At 42.9% G+C, this 16,389-nt stretch overlaps 2 protein-coding genes across 12 annotated transcripts in view; one reads left to right on the top strand and one right to left on the bottom strand.

Annotated features, from left to right (window-relative positions):
- CMKLR2 (chemerin chemokine-like receptor 2) overlaps positions 1 to 16,389 on the bottom strand; it is a 54,571-nt gene that overhangs the window by 28,407 nt on the left and 9,775 nt on the right. For 2 of the 8 annotated variants that reach the window (XM_069983446.1, XM_069983444.1), the window contains exons 1-3: positions 11,695 to 11,777; positions 9,132 to 9,264; positions 8,509 to 8,694 (exon numbers count right to left, since the gene is read on the bottom strand). The exons of 1 other annotated variant lie outside the window; for it this stretch is intronic. Coding sequence is in view for 3 of the 7 variants with exons in the window: in XM_069983440.1 (XP_069839541.1) it covers positions 11,695 to 11,885 (191 nt within the window). In the remaining 4 variants the exon portion in view is untranslated. Of the gene's footprint in view, positions 1 to 8,508; positions 8,695 to 9,131; positions 9,265 to 11,694; positions 12,116 to 16,389 lie in introns of those variants that run through there. 5 more of the 8 variants (XM_069983441.1, XM_069983445.1, XM_069983447.1 and 2 more) reach the window with 4 other exon arrangements.
- ZDBF2 (zinc finger DBF-type containing 2) overlaps positions 12,327 to 16,389 on the top strand; it is a 40,066-nt gene continuing 36,003 nt past the window's right edge. For 3 of the 4 annotated variants that reach the window (XM_069983432.1, XM_069983433.1, XM_069983434.1), the window contains exon 1: positions 12,327 to 12,634. The gene's annotated coding sequence lies outside the window, so the exon portion shown is untranslated. The remainder of the gene's footprint in view (positions 12,635 to 16,389) is intronic. The other variant, XM_069983435.1, reaches the window with a different exon arrangement.

Genomic DNA, 16,389 nt, shown 5'->3' on the forward strand with positions numbered 1-16,389 from the left:
AGTACAGCAGTACAGCAGTTACTTGCACTAACATAGCGATTTATTCTATCAGCCTTTTGGAGTCAGAAGGAATTTGGAAATAGGGCTTTGCCGTCCTACTTTGAGTACTATGATTTATATAGCTTTACAATGTAAGGTGCATGCAAGGTTAAGATCTACAACCACAGGCACCTATGTACATACACTGCATTCACAGATAAGGCATCTGGTAGTCATGTACCAGCATGATTTCATTCTTAATAACCACAAGAAGGTATATGGTTGGCAGTGGTAGGACAGGAATGGACTTCAAACACCATAGCATGGCAGGATGATTCTTCCATGTAGACAACCTGGCATTACTTTAATTCTGCCTGAGCTGCAGGTAATCTGGGCAGTGCCTGGTGGTTTCTCCCTATCTAGCTAGACTTGATTAATAAATCTCTGCTTATACCCAAACAGGGAGAGAGATCTATGACTCGAGGCCAGTAGGGAGGGGAGAACGTGTAAGGGACTGCCCCAATGACTTGTGGTTGTAGAAGCATGAATGGGATGGTTGATTGCCCTAAACAGGATGCCAGCTTTTGAATGCCATTTCTTTAGCAAATATACAGTGCATTTATAGCTGTGATAGCCATACATACAGTTGGTCCTCAATGTACACATAATATGTTCTTGAATTGTGCTAATATTGATATTTTTCTTTTTCTCTCTATTCTTTTTTCCTCTCTGTTATATTCTCTGTTTCTCTCTATATTACATTTCCATGTAAGCAATAAATCACTATGCTACTTTATTTATTTAGACATATCCCATGCCTTTGTGACCAGAAACATCAGTGCAGAATTCTTCCCAGGGAAGGCTGCTGTCCAAACAAGAATGGACAAGAATGTCCCTATTCACTAATGTGCAATGATTGAAAGGCTGAAAAATTCAGCTGGTAAATGAAGCACAGAGGTCTTCACAGCACGATGGACTGATGCCAACGGCACAGAACAGGGCAAGATAAACTGTATGACAGGAAGGAAGCAGGAGGGATGTATGAGGGTACAAGTCACATGAAGTTATAGAACAGCCTTAATAAATAGTAATACGAGGCATATCAGCACTGATAACGTCCTCCTATAATCTATTATCTGAGTAATTATACTTTTTTTATTGGTCTGGCTAAACTTTGTTACTATTGTACAAATGGATTATAAATCATAAATAAAAACCATTGTGAAAGGAGAAATCCTGTTGTCGTCACTATACAATAAAGGGCAATATGTGACTCCCCGTCATTTGTTAATTGGAAGGGTCTGATCATAGAAATGTACAGCAATGTCACTAATGTTCACTAAATTGTCATGTGTGAAATGTAACTGGTTTGTTTTGGGATATGAAATTGACAAACTGCAGTTATAATAACGATGTAAGTTCATCCGCTGTCTGACGTGCCCTAGATATACATTTCAGCATACATACCATGACAGGTAAAGGAAGTTATCCCTTTTTCCAAAACAGAGACAGAGCAGAAAATGGCCTGGGAATGTCTGTGCACTAGATAAGAGTATGTTCACACATGACAGATTTGCCATAATCTGCATGGGGTTTGCAGAATTCATACCCATGCTGCAGAAACAACCTTTTTCACATGCAATGAATGTATTTTCATCCGCGAGATTTCTGTAACAAATCTGCTATATATGACCATACCCTTAGGGTCTATTCACACAGCAAACTGAAGAGGTGGAAAATTCTCCTTGAAAATCAGTGCAGAATCTGCATCTGAAATGCATGCAGATTTTAAAACTTCCATTGATTTGAATCCTTGCAGAAATGCACAGAATCATATCTCACTTTTTATAACCATGCAAAAAAATCTGGAACACTGTTTTTGAAAACCACATTAATTGGTCAGTGTAGTGCGGCATTTCCCATAGAAGGCAATGGGTGATGGTTTTTCATGCAAAAGCACGCTAGAAATCAGCGCTTGGTTCTCATCCAATTCAGCATGGATTTTAGCCTTGTGAACATGCCTTGTGGTTGTAAGGCAGAGTAGTCTGTTACAACTTTTTAGCATGGAGCTGGATCGGCACTGTTCTGTCTAAGTGAATGGAAGCATTTTGTAAATGTGCCGATTCATGATTTAATATCACATTTTTTGCCAAACATACCAGCTTTTAACTATAAATTATTTGTAAAAATGCTTGTACACTTTACATGCATAGTTCAGTGCCCCTATGTATCCTTTTGAATACTTTCAGAAGGTCCACCTAGTGTGTTGAAGGATACCTGTCATAAAGCTGATATCTACCAGTTGGCACAAAGACGTAGTTGTTGCAAGAATATTGGGTTGCCATGGATATGTCCTAAGCTGAGCTGGCGGTAGGACATATCCATGGCAACCTAATCTTTCAGTGTCAGCTGTGACTGCAGGACTGAACAGTGACAGGTACCATTTAAAGTGCTAGTGAGAAGAAGAGCTTGCATAATCACTATCCCACCAGCGTACAAGAAGAGCTGGCCAGTTTGATCTGAAATGTGCTTCCACTAGTAGTGGACACATTTGATGAATGTTCTAAGAGGAAAGCTATACAACACCAGGGGGCTCCATAATGAGTTTTAAAAAGGGAAGAAAACTTAATATAGGCACATTTCTATGAAAAATTACATCTTAAAGATTATGTTTTCGTTGATACAACAGAGAAAAGTGACATGTACTAAGGGAAGAAGAAACCTTTTTAGGGTACAAACCCACTTGACGTATTTGCTGCGTGAATCAGTCTTAAAAATAAGCAGGCAAAACGCAGGTTGGCTTTATACAATTGTTCTGTGTTAAAATACGCAATTGCGTATTTTTGAAGCATGAAGCTACATGCGTTTTTCACACAGGTTGTTAACAACTGATGCTTTGCTAACAACAAGCTTCATGCTTCAAAAATACGCAATTGCGTATTTTAACGCAGAACAATCATATAAAGCCAACCTGCGTTTTGCCTGCTTATTTTTAAGACTGATTCACGCAGCAAATACGTCAAGTGGGTTTGTACCCTAAGGGTAGCTTCACACGTACCGGATTGGCAGCGGATTTCCCTGAGCGAGTAGGGGTAGTGTGGTGCACCAGATAGGGTTGACAGGGTCCAGTGCTCCCCACTACCTTGAACAAGATCTAGTCTCTTCAGAATATCACGCTGCGAGTTTGCAGTAAAATCTGCTGCGAAACCTGGTACTGTCACTTCAATGGGGTTACATACCCGCAATTTTCACTGACTGGCTGTTCGGGACCGACGGAAGACGGGAGCCTCACATGCAGTCACAGCGCCAAGCAGGTAATGTATGCTGCGGGCAGCGGGGGGTTAAAGGGGCTGGGTTACTCGGAGCAGAAAATTTCGCTGCGGGTATGTAACCCCATTGAAGTGACAGTACCAGGATTCGCAGGGGATTTCACTGCAAACTCGCAGTGTGATATTCTGAAGAGATTAAATCTTGTTCAAGGTAGTGGGGAGCACTGGACCCTGTCGATCCCTATCTGGTGCACCACACTACCCCTACTCGCTCAGGGAAATCCGCTGCCAATCCGGTATGTGTGGAGCTAACCTTAAATATAATAGTTGAGAAACTGCAGATAAATTCTCTGCAATAACTCTCCAGAATACAAAGCACTTTGTTGTGAATGTCTAACCTGGTGAATCACAGCTACTTCTAACAAAAGATCAGTGATCCAGTTATAGTGAGCCCTCTTTGTTCATTCTGCCAGACACAACATTTTATATTTAGAAAAACAAACTTCCCACTTGTGACCAGAGTATACACAACAGAGGTTATTTAACCACGGTGGTTGTCCAGGGCTCATTGTTACAGCCCTTGTTATGATAAGACAGGCTTTTTATATAGCTTTGTTTGAATAAACAATCATTAGCTTACAACACTTAAGCTAAAAGGTAAACTTTGTCTAATAGGGGATAAATTCATCACTGCTGTTCTGTACAATGCTGTATATGGCAGACTGTGTCTTCTATTTGCACCCTATCACTGTAAATACACTTGAAAGATTTATAACAGAATTAGAATAAGAATAAGAATTATAACAGAAGTGCTGGAAGCACATATCAATACACTCTTATGATACTTGCTGAATTTTTTATTCATATAGATATTCTTATGGTAAGGAAAAATAAATAATAAACAAACTCATAGAACTTTCCTTTAAAATCAGGTAGCCAGCAGATGTAAGAGGGAATTTGATAACATGTATGAACTTACCTCTTCCTGTGCCTGTGGGACCGCTGCATACAGTACATCACAACCCTCCTGATGGACTGGCTGTTCAGCCAGTCAGTGACTGGGGCCGGGCACCACTCCAGCCCAGTCCATCGGCCAGGACAGGCTTTTTCCCCCGATTTGTGATGTCATCTGAACTCGTGGGAAAATGCCTTCCGGCAGGGTCCCAAGGCCACAGGAAAAGGTAAGTTTGTACTTGTTATGAAATTCCCCCTTGCTGCCGGATTTTTAAAATGGCCGACTTCTTTATCCGGCAATTCCACTCAGTTGTTTTTATCAGAAACTGATAGCAAAAATTCCTCCTTTTTTTTACATAGAAACCATCAGTTCCTGGTCAGGGTAGAAGGGGGAGCGCTGCAAGATCTGTTCTTTCATTCAGCAATCAAGTGGTCAGTTGGAACACTGGATATTTTGAACTGTGCCATTCAAATTAATGGGATCAGTTAAAAGGTCTTCCTCTGACATTTTGCTATTGAGTGGGAGGGAAATGGAGACGGACCGCTGTAGGTAAGTTAAGGGGGCCTAAGCTGGACATTGAATGTTTACTTGGAGCTATGTTAGTAGCATTTATGTATATAGTTAAGGTAAATTGACAGATCTGTCAGGAAAGTTTATTCTGTTTTTCCATATCATCTTATTTTAAAGTATTGTGGCTCTAGCTTTTCTTACAATAACTTAATTCTTTGGAAGCACTAAAGAGAGAATTTACATTTATTCCACCACATGAGCTTCCATGAGGTGTGGCTGAGGTCAGTATACTCTCCAGGCCGACACACAAAACACATGCTGAAGTAGGAAAAGCTTTCTGCGAGCTGTTGTCACAAAGCTGAAAGAGCACAATTCTCTACAATAATATTATTATATGGGGCTTAGCCGAAACCTTGAAAGACTATCCACTGTCCTACACCATCATCCCTCCTTCACTAAACCTCACATGTGGCACTGTTCATTTAAGTAAGAAGCATTCTCCTAACCCAGATCCATCTGTCAGACTGCCAGAAGATGAAGCCTGAATCATGCCTTCCGTAAACATGTTCCTGCTGGTGGTTGTAGTGTTGACAGAACGAGGATAATCCGTTAAACCCATTCAGTTCTACCAGATGAATTCATCACATACCCAGGGTGCATTCACATTCATAGGCTGATCCCCTCCAGGTACAAGTATCATATTATCATACTAAGCAGACTCCAGGTCTCCATAGTGTATACTTATATTCTACTATTCTTCTAATTACCGTTCTGACAGTCACACAGCTAAAATGCAAAGGAGGAATGAGTAACTAATAGGAAACAATAGAAGCATCTAGTCTGCCCAATATAGATATGGTGTACATGAGGATCAAGTTCTGGTCTTTAGGTATCATAGTAATCTGCCCCATAGTCAGGTCAAGTAAGTAGACTCACAGATAGGTCTGTATTAAAGGTCCTAACAGGTGCCTGTATTGCACACATGAGAAGGCAGCCTAATTCTGGCAGAAACTAATAGTAATGTAGGCTTTGTCTTGTTATGATTAGAGATGAGCGAACCTGACAGATTTCTGGTTCGTACTATGCCATAGGCTGTATCCCAGTTTTCTAGGCGTTCCTTGCGCTATATCCACCCGCTGCACGGAGCCGGCAGACAGCGGGAGTCAGATGCCGAGATTTTTGGTTCGTACGAACCAGAAATCCGGCAGGTTCACTCATCTCTAGTTATGATGTGTCAGTCAGTCACTAATAGTACTGGAGCCTTTATCATGTTATAAGGTTGTAGTCAGTCACTAATAGTACTGGAGCCTTTATCATGTTATGAGGTTGTAGTCAGTCACTAATAGTACTGGAGCCTTTATCATGTTATGAGGTTGTAGTCAGTCACTAATAGTACTGGAGCCTTTATCATGTTATGAGGTTGTAGTCAGTCACTAATAGTACTGGAGCCTTTATCATGTTATGAGGTTGTAGTCAGTCAATAATAGTAATGGAGCCTTTATCATGTTATGAGGTTGTAGTCAGTCACTAATAGTACTGGAGCCTTTATCATGTTATGGAGCCTTTATCATGTTATGATGTGTCCGTCACTCACTAATAGTACTGGAGCCGTTATCATGTTATGGAGCCTTTATCATGTTATGATGTGTCCGTCACTCACTAATAGTACTGGAGCCGTTATCATGTTATGGAGCCTTTATCATGTTATGATGTGTCCGTCACTCACTAATAGTACTGGAGCCGTTATCATGTTATGAGGTTGTAGTCAGTCACTAATAGTACTGGAGCCTTTATCATGTTATGAGGTTGTAGTCAGTCACTAATAGTACTGGAGCCTTTATCATGTTATGAGGTTGTAGTCAGTCACTAATAGTACTGGAGCCTTTATCATGTTATGGAGCCTTTATCATGTTATGATGTGTCCGTCACTCACTAATAGTACTGGAGCCGTTATCATGTTATGGAGCCTTTATCATGTTATGATGTGTCCGTCACTCACTAATAGTACTGGAGCCGTTATCATGTTATGAGGTTGTAGTCAGTCACTAATAGTACTGGAGCCGTTATCATGTTATGGAGCCTTTATCATGTTATGATGTGTCCGTCACTCACTAATAGTACTGGAGCCTTTATCATGTTATGGAGCCTTTATCATGTTATGAGGTTGTAGTCAGTCACTAATAGTACTGGAGCCTTTATCATGTTATGATGTGTCCGTCACTCACTAATAGTACTGGAGCCTTTATCATGTTAAGGAGCCTTTATCATGTTATGATGTGTCTGTTACTCACTAATAGTACTGGAGCCTTTATCATGTTATGATGTGTCCGTCACTCACTAATAGTACTGGAGCCTTTATCATGTTATGGAGCCTTTATCATGTTATGATGTGTCCGTCACTCACTAATAGTACTGGAGCCTTTATCATGTTATGGAGCCTTTATCATGTTATGAGGTTGTAGTCAGTCACTAATAGTACTGGAGCCTTTATCATGTTATGAGGTTGTAGTCAGTCACTAATAGTACTGGAGCCTTTATCATGTTATGATGTGTCCGTCACTCACTAATAGTACTGGAGCCTTTATCATGTTATGGAGCCTTTATCATGTTATGATGTGTCCGTCACTCACTAATAGTACTGGAGCCTTTATCATTTTATGATGTGTCCGTCACTCACTAATAGTACTGGAGCCTTTATCATGTTATGGAGCCTTTATAATGTTATGAGGTTGTAGTCAGTCACTAATAGTACTGGAGCCGTTATCATGTTATGATGTGTCCGTCACTCACTAATAGTACTGTTGCCTTTATCATGGTGCTGTAAGATTGCTGTCACTCAGTAGTAGAAAACTGTAGTTCCCAATTTATATGGTTGCCCTTTATACTGCATACTATATGATATTGTAACTTGTATTTAATGCATAATAAATGGGAGAACACAGATAAACATAAAATAATAATCAATCAGGGAATGTAAGGTATATTCAGATCAGATCACAACATTAATATATTGTTATTAAAGGTTACTATCATCCAAAATGTTTGACAGATAGTAATCCACATAGTAGTCAGTCACTTCATGTGTTTTATGGGAAAATCAGTTACGTCATGCACATCAGATAATAGCATGCAGGCTTTATGTAACCTATAAACTCAATCTACTCCCTGTATCCTTTTTATACTACCAGCTGCTATAGAAAATATCTTCTAATATATACTGTTAGTAAAAACAGCAGCGTAAAAGAGACTGCTTCTAAGAAACAGGGTCTATCTCCCTAGTGGACTTGGAGCTTCCATGCGTTACATGACAGGCCAGTAAACAGAATGGCTGTTATTAAATATTTCATTTTCCCTAAAGAGCGCAGGGGAAATGTCTTGCTGCCTGTGCGCTCCCCTCAGCAGTCTGCAGAGCTCTCTGGTGCAGCTCTTATATGAAGGGTCTGCCTGCAGTAAGAACATCCCTTGTTGTAGTGCAACCTAAACAGTAATAGTAAACTAAGTTTTAAGCCTTTCCAAAACATTATTAAACTGAATTCTACATATTTAGTACACATTTTCAAAGAAGAGAGAATTAGGATTTGAACCCCCAGAATCCATGATATTCCATCCCTCATACTTACAGACATAAACACCCAGACATTTGTACAATCTTACCTGATTCTTACTGTACTAGAAAATACACTACTTATATCAATAGATATTCAATGCCAAGTTCTCAAAAAGACATATCTCCCCCTGTCATAATTTACACTGACTTAGATGTTGTGTAACGGGAATGGCAGGAAATGGACTCACCTCAATGGCTGCTGAAGTCAACACATGAAATGACTCTCTCTGCAGCTGTTGGGCAGAGAGAAGTTCTGTGATTCATTTTACCCTGTTAGGTCGGCATGTCCTGCCTTCATGGGAGGAACAATCCTCTTATATGTTGAAGATGGAACTGTTTGCATCTGGACGAACAATGACTGAGGTGCAGATAAGCTGAATGAGGGTGGAAGCCAGAAAAGGCAGCTGGATTACACAGACGCTGTGAATAGGAATTACTGTGCTCTGCCAGTCCCTCCATAGTGGAGAGCGTTCATGGATGCACACATAATGTTGGACTGAGCTGAGCCTGGATTTACACATGCATTTTGTTTTAACCACACTCAGGAGTGAATATAAAAGAGATGTATCCACAGCTGGACTGGAACTAAAAAGCAGCCAGTGCTTCACACACAGTATAATGCTCGGAAAGTGCCCACATACAGTATCAAGAGCCCCAATACATACGGTAGTTATGTTATAATACCCTTACCAACATACAGTGATTACATATTGCCCCCAAACTGCTCTGAACAAAACAGAAAGATATTACCAATGATACCATACCTAAATAATACCACCACACCCTGACCACTATCACTACCAATACAGACCTTATAACAGAGTACATTTACATCCAGTGACTCACAGGGGGCATCTTCTTTGATTAGTCTTTCACTTTTTCTTTTTCTCTCCATTCCGCCTGGGCCCACCTTGAAGTCTTCCAAATCCTCTCTCCAAAATCTGCTAGAGAAACATTTTAGGCTCCAACACATAAAGTAGTTAGGTGTGCCCCTATATAGTAGTTATATAGCAATTATGCCCCACTGTGCCCCCACAGATTTAAGGTGCCCCCACATATTAATTAGGTATGCTCTGTGCCCCAATATAGTAGTAAGGTCCCTATATAATATAGGCCTCTCTGTGCAGTCCCCATATAGTATCAGGCCCCTGTGTGCAGCCCCAATGTAATATAGATCACTGTGTGCTTTCCCAGTTGTATAGACCTCATGTCTGCTGCCCCAGTAGTACAGACCCCTTGTGTGCTGTCCCTTTAGAATAGACCCTTTGTGTGCTGCCCCATTAGTATAGACCCCTTGTGTGCTGCCCCCAGTAGTATAGACACCTTGTCTTTTGCCCCCAGTAGTATAGACCCCTTGTTTGCTGCCCCAGTAGTATAGACCCCTTTTGTGCTGCCCCAGTAGTATAGACCCCTTGTGTGCTGCCCCAGTAATATATACCCTTTGTGTGCTCCCCCAGTAGTATATACCCCTTGCGTGTTGCCCCAATAGTATATACCCTTTGTGTGTTGCCCCATTAGTATATACCCCTCATTTGCTCTTCCATTAGTATAGATGCCTTGTATGCTGCCCCATTAATATAGACCCCTTGTGTGCTCACCCAGTTGTATGTACCCCGTGTGTGCTCTGCAGTTGTATATATCCCTTGTGTGCTCCCCCAGTTTTATATACCCCTTATGTGCTGACCCCCTGTGTGTTTAACTGCCCTATAGAGGGTGCCTAGGTAAGTAGATTAATTACATTCCCAATGGCATCCCCCCTGGTGCCCTGGTGGTTGCACATAGCTAAGGCCGGCCCTGCATATACTATAGCATCTCCCACCATGTATCACAAAAAAAGCTTCTGCTAGGATTTCTGCTATGGAAGGCTCTTAGACGTGTTAGTGGCCACGGTTTGCACTTGTGGTTTTCAGCTAGATATATCACTGTTATCTGGTCTAGGTGCACTGCAACTAACACCCCTGTATGAGCTTTCTAATAAATATATTATGAAATCCTAATAAAAATCTTTAATAAAACCGTGTTGCATTCATGCTAAAGTTATTTCCTATAATCTCTGTGCAAATTTTGGTGCAAATAAGTGACTTTTTTGCACCACAGACATTAGTTACAGGAAATATTATATCCTATCCACAGGAAAGAATATGAATGGTTAATCAATGCCCCACCTGCCAATCAGCTGTTCAGTGCCCACACTACAGTGAGAACAGAGCAGTAAGCAATTGGCTCCATTCCCTATGTAGAGTCTTTTATTTTTATTTTTTTTATCATTTATCATGCAGTTATTTAGGCCCCCTTCACACTTCAGGAAAATGTGTCTGTTTTTCTTATCAGGAATTCCTGTTAAGATTTCCTGACCCATTGAACACCATTGACACCCTTCAGGATTTTTCCTGAAGGGTGTCCGTTCAGGAAAATAGGTCAGGAAATTATAGAACCTGTCTTATTTTCATCAGGATTTCCTGAATGGATGTCCCCATAGAGGTCTATGGGAGCTCAGGAAATCCTGAAGACACTCCTGGATGTTTCCTAATGGTTTCTTGAACGTAAACACAGAACACAGTCAGGCAGCAAATAAGTGTCCTTTAAGATTATTGGTTACAGACGCCTATGCCAGGAAGAATACGGAAAAGAAAGTTTGACTCATTTTATCAAAATAAAGAAAACCCACAGGCAGGGGCGTAGCTAAAGATTGATGGGCCCTGGTGCAAAATTTTAATTCCCCCCCCCCCATCCGACCTTACAGGCACAGTCAGAGGCTGTCCCATTGATTCAATAGGATTTCTTGTGCGCCTTCACTCTCCGCTCTATATGACATGTCAATTCTTTGAGAGGAGAGTGGAAGCACATGAGAAATCCCATTGAATCAATAGGACAGGCAGAATTTCAAACTGCATCCGCGGCGCAGGTTCCGCTTGAAATTCCACCTCTTTTGCTCTGTGTGAACGGGCCCTTAAAGTATAAAAAGTATGGCCCGATTGCAACAATGGACGTACTTTTACAAGAAAATACGTTGTTTGAACATAGTCTATATGTGGGAGAGTGTGTGTGCATATATGTGTGTCTCTGTGAATATGTGTCTTTATTATGAGACTGTGTGTGTGTGTGTGTATATATATATATATATATATATATATATGTACACACACACAGGCACATATTGTATATACACCCAGGAATCTACATACATAGGGTCACATACAGTCACATATGTACATACAGCCAGACACACATATACCCATTCAGACACACACACATGCTGTACACAGAAGCACATACATCACAGTCAGGCACATACAGTATATACCCATTCAGACAGACAGACAGACACACACACACACACACATACACACAATGCTTTACACTGAGGTACTTACATAGTCCTCCTCTCCTGTATGTTGCCGGGCAGTATATGGGCGGAGCTTCCTCCTGCAGGGGGCGGGACTCCCAGTAACCCCCTGTATGCTGTCTCCTCCTTTCCCCACTGTTCTTCCTGGCAGCCTTGTGCAGCAGATCTCATCTCCTCCAGCAGCATGTTCCTGTTCCTCCTCCTCCTCCAGCATGTCATGGGGTCGGGCCCTCAGCATGCAGTGAGGGTTGCTGCTGCTCACAGAGGTGCGTTGTTGTGCCTCCTGTCACAGCAGAGGCCCTCAGCCTGACCCTGGCCCCTTCAGCAGCTGCTTAGTAAGCACCGGGGCCTGGGAGGAAGGGAGGGAGGGAGGGTGTCCGCTGTGATGCCTGTTACTTTTACAGCCCAGGCGGACCCCCCCCCCCCCCATGTACTGGCAATCTGGGCAGCCCCCTGGTCTGCCAGATTGTCAGTCTGGTCGTGGAGGAAGAGCAGCAGTGCAGTTCTCCCAGACAGGGAGAATTGCAGTGATAGAAAGTGGTGGGGTGGGGGGCATCGGTGGCCCCCCCCTAGCTAGGGGCCCGGTCGCCATGGCGACCGGTGCGACCACTATAGCTACGCCACTGCCCACAGGACTTCAAGATGTACTAAGCGGCCATTCACTGTGCTGTCAATACACTTCACATAGCTAACACTTGAAAGCTGTTTATTTGCAACTTGCAGCTTGAAGAAACATTATTATACCCGCAGTTAATACCCTAAATTACAGGTTATGGCCCAGGATTATGACTTCAGTGTAACACATATATTTCTAGTTAACACTTTCCCAACCGCAATACTACAACCCCTGGCAAAAAAGGAATCACCACAATTATTTTCCCCTCCACATCTTACAAAAATTTACAGACAATGTTTATGTAATAGCTGAACATTCTGGCTTCATGAATTGTATCTCACACAGATGAAAGGTAATTATTTGTATTATAGGAGTATTCCTAGCCAAAATATGCACAGGACAGGGCATACGTAATAGATCACAGGGTCCCCAACAGTCAGAACTCCTGCAATCTATGTATTCTCTTTGGAGCCACAGAAGAGAGATGAAAGCTACATTAGACCTTACTACTTTATGAAGACACAGAGGGACCTAATTACTATATAGTGCAGGAAATGGAGAAATACTTACCATAAGTGAGGGGCTGCCTTAGCAAAATTCCCTAAAAAAACAATGTGATGGCTAAAAATAGCAATTTATTGTGCAAATAGTGCATACAGGATTATAAGGCACTTTGGGAATCACCCCTTTGTCAGATACAGAAACAAGAAACTAGGGCTGGGCAATTCATTCAGTTAAAGGGGTAGTGCGGCGCTAAGCAATTATTCACAAAATAATATACAACTTTGTTATGTATGTGAATGGCCCCCTTCACCGTGTTCCCCGTCCCCCGCCCGTGGACCCGGAAGTGTGGTGTACCCGCTCCAGCCGTCCCTCATGTCGGCCCCCTCTGCCGCGTCATCAGCTGCTCAGCCGCGATTGGCTGAGCATAACTGCACGGGCGGGGGGCGGGGAACACGGGAAAGGGGGCCATTCACATGCATAACATACATTACAAAGTTGTATAACTTTGTAATGTGTGTTATTTTGTAAATAATTGCTTAGCGCCGCACTACCCCTTTAATTTGATTAATTTATCCTTAGGGGGGCTCATGATTTCATGTTTTGCAAAAATTGCTAACTTGATTTTAGCCTTCTGTTTTCTAAATACAAAATGTGCAGGACTGTGTAGAGGATGCTGTGCAGGAGCCAGCAATCCTGCTCTTTAATCCTTTCTTTGCTGTAGCACAAAAGAGATTAACAGAAGAAAACTATATGCTTCACAGGTTCCTGCTCTGAAGACCTTCAACCTCCAAACCAGAGTCCTGCACATTTTTCCTACTGGCCGGTGGCCATGGAATGGAGGTTGTGGGTTGTCAATGAAGGAAGATGAGGTATTTAGTTTCCTGCTGACGACCCCCGACCTTAGTTCCCAGGCTGCCACCAAGGAGGAAATATAAGCTGGACTGCAGTGTGGAGGTCAGAGGTCATCAGACCTTTCTGCTGTTAATTCTTTCTGTGCTGCAGCATGTAATTTACTGTGTACGGACATGGAGAGAAAGGAGCTGCTGCACCTCACACCTATGGCTGAAACTAATGCCTCTCGGCTACATTTAAAAACCAACGCCAGGATGTTGGCATATAATTTGATCAAACCATATTGCCTCATGTACCACGTGCTTTGCGGGGTTAGCGGTCACTGACCGACACAGTGTTGATTTAGTGTACGGACTCATGTGGGCCAGGGGACCTGCACGTGGTACATGAGGCAATATGGTTTGATCAAATTATATACCAACATCGTGGCGTTGGTTTTTAAATGTAGCCAAGAGGCATTAGTGTCAGCCATAGGTGTGAGGTGCAGCAGCTCCTTTCTCTCCATGTCCATATTTTACTTTTCTCCCCTTTCTGAGTGGCCAGTACTCCTTCTTGTAAGACCCATGTGACTCCAATTAGCAGGAAGCACCTCTGCACACATGTACCTCCTATTTCTCCCATTCTACCTCTGGTGCAGTGGAGAGCAGTAAGACCTTGTTCACACTTGTGTTGCTTGGTGGCAGCTTTCTCCGCCGGCGGCACCTGTGGGGTTTGGGGGGGCCCTTGGGGTTTGGTCCTGTGACAGTGGCGTTGCAGGGCCATTCCGTGGCCTCCCTTTCCTGCTTGCACTCGCTTTGCAGGGTTAGCGGTTGCTGACTGTCACAGTGTTGATTTAGTGTAGGGACTCATGTGGGCCAGGGGACCTGCACGTGGTACATGAGGCAATATGGCTTGATCAAATTACTGTGCATACCAACATCCTGGCGAAATTTAATTTTCCCAACAGGGAAATCAGGAATAAAATCAGCACCCTAAACTGAAAAGGGAAAACACAAGGAGATCACTCTACAGTTTCCCACAGTAAAGACACAGGGTGTTCTCCAAACAATGCTTCCTCCTGGCGGCCGCTAAAGTGGTCCCCAACAACATACTGTAGGTTCTTCACTTGAGGAAGCGAGGAGATTGTCCCTTTGAAAGGAGTAGGAGAAGATCTAACAGACCAATTAGGTTTAGAAAGGACAGTAGTCACCCCCTGCTTTTCCGAGCGTCTTTCCCTCAATCTCAGACACAGCTAATGTCATGAAGTCACTGAGGTTGTCTGAAGTGGGATGACTAACCATGACATATTTAATGGCATCAGCGACACGTTGGCGGAAGAGAGTCTTTACAGGAGAGTCTGATCAACCTGTCACAACGCACCACTGGCGGAACTCGAAGACCTTGCTGGATAGACAAGAGACGGGTCTCTGCCAGTGCCTATTGATTTGGGTCGTCATATATTTGTCCCAAAGCAACTAAAAGCCTCTCTAGGGAATTCCATTCTAAGGCTTCCAGTGGGAGAGACAGAGCTCAATCTTGCGGGATACCCTGAAGAAGGAAGACAACTACTACAACTTTTTCAGCTTCAGAAGGGAACGGGTTAAACCAAAAATATAAATTGCAGGACTCTCTAAAGGTCCGGAACCTGTCCGGATTTCCATTTAACCCATCTGGCAACAGCATCTTGGGCATGGGTCTGGACAGGGATGGCTAAAGAAGACTGTGTTGCAGATGACTCAGATGCATTATGGGTAAGAGCATCAACTCGCTGTGAGAGTTGAGTAATTACACCCGCCATTTCCCTATACTGAGTAGCCAATTGATCTGGGCAGTTGGTGACCGATGTTTGGTATTCATGCCAAACCGCTGTGAGAGTCGATTTGGGTAAGGGCCTACTATAATGTGATGACCGACAGAGACCCACAGACCCACAAGGACAGGGTGAAGCCCTGGCACTAAAACCACCGATCTGTCCCTGTCTTTTGGGGAACCTGACCCCTGATAGGCCAGCCCAACCTGAAGACTGCTGCTACACTATATAGGTGCAGAGACACAAGACAAGGACAGGGCAGACAAAACACAATAAAAGAATGGTCCACTAGCTTGGTCAGTAATAGTCAGAAGTCACAGTACCAAAACAGATAGCAAGGAAAAAGTCAAAGGGGCAAAGCCAAGGATCAGAATAACCAGATAGCAAAACCAGACAGAGGAAGTTAGCGTAGGCACTAAACAAGTTAGGCTCTATAGCAGGCAATGAGTGTGTGGTATGGGCAGATACTTAAGGGAGCTGATATCCCGGCCCAGCTAAACCATTGGGAAGAGAGTGCAAAATTTGGCTTAGCTGATATCATAGTGTTTTTCAGGCCCTCCCGTGAGACGAGTCACAAAAAAATGAGGAGGAGCAAGAGGAAACACACCAACAGAACCGGGTCAGGTAACCTCATGAATAAAGGACAACTCCGGCCCTGATAAAAAAAAAAATAAACTGAAGCTACAGTTGGTGTATTCATTTTTTCTTCACTTCCTACACTTTGTCTCCTGTGATGTCTAATTGACTCTATAGAACTGTTAGATGGCTTACAACTTGCTCACCCAATCAGAGCTGAGCAACCTGAGTCATCTGACAAAGGGAGGCTGGACTAACAGGTCTTAGCCCAGTTTCCCTCTTGATGATGTCATTGTCACAAAATGGCTGCCACAGAAAAGCCTAGGGTCAGCAGTCATTAGGTAAGAATGAGTTTACTTCACTTCCTGGTGGGGTTTGAGGGGGGA

The sequence above is a fragment of the Dendropsophus ebraccatus genome, chromosome 9, assembly GCF_027789765.1.
Source record: "Dendropsophus ebraccatus isolate aDenEbr1 chromosome 9, aDenEbr1.pat, whole genome shotgun sequence".
Taxonomy (NCBI): Eukaryota; Metazoa; Chordata; class Amphibia; order Anura; family Hylidae; genus Dendropsophus; species Dendropsophus ebraccatus.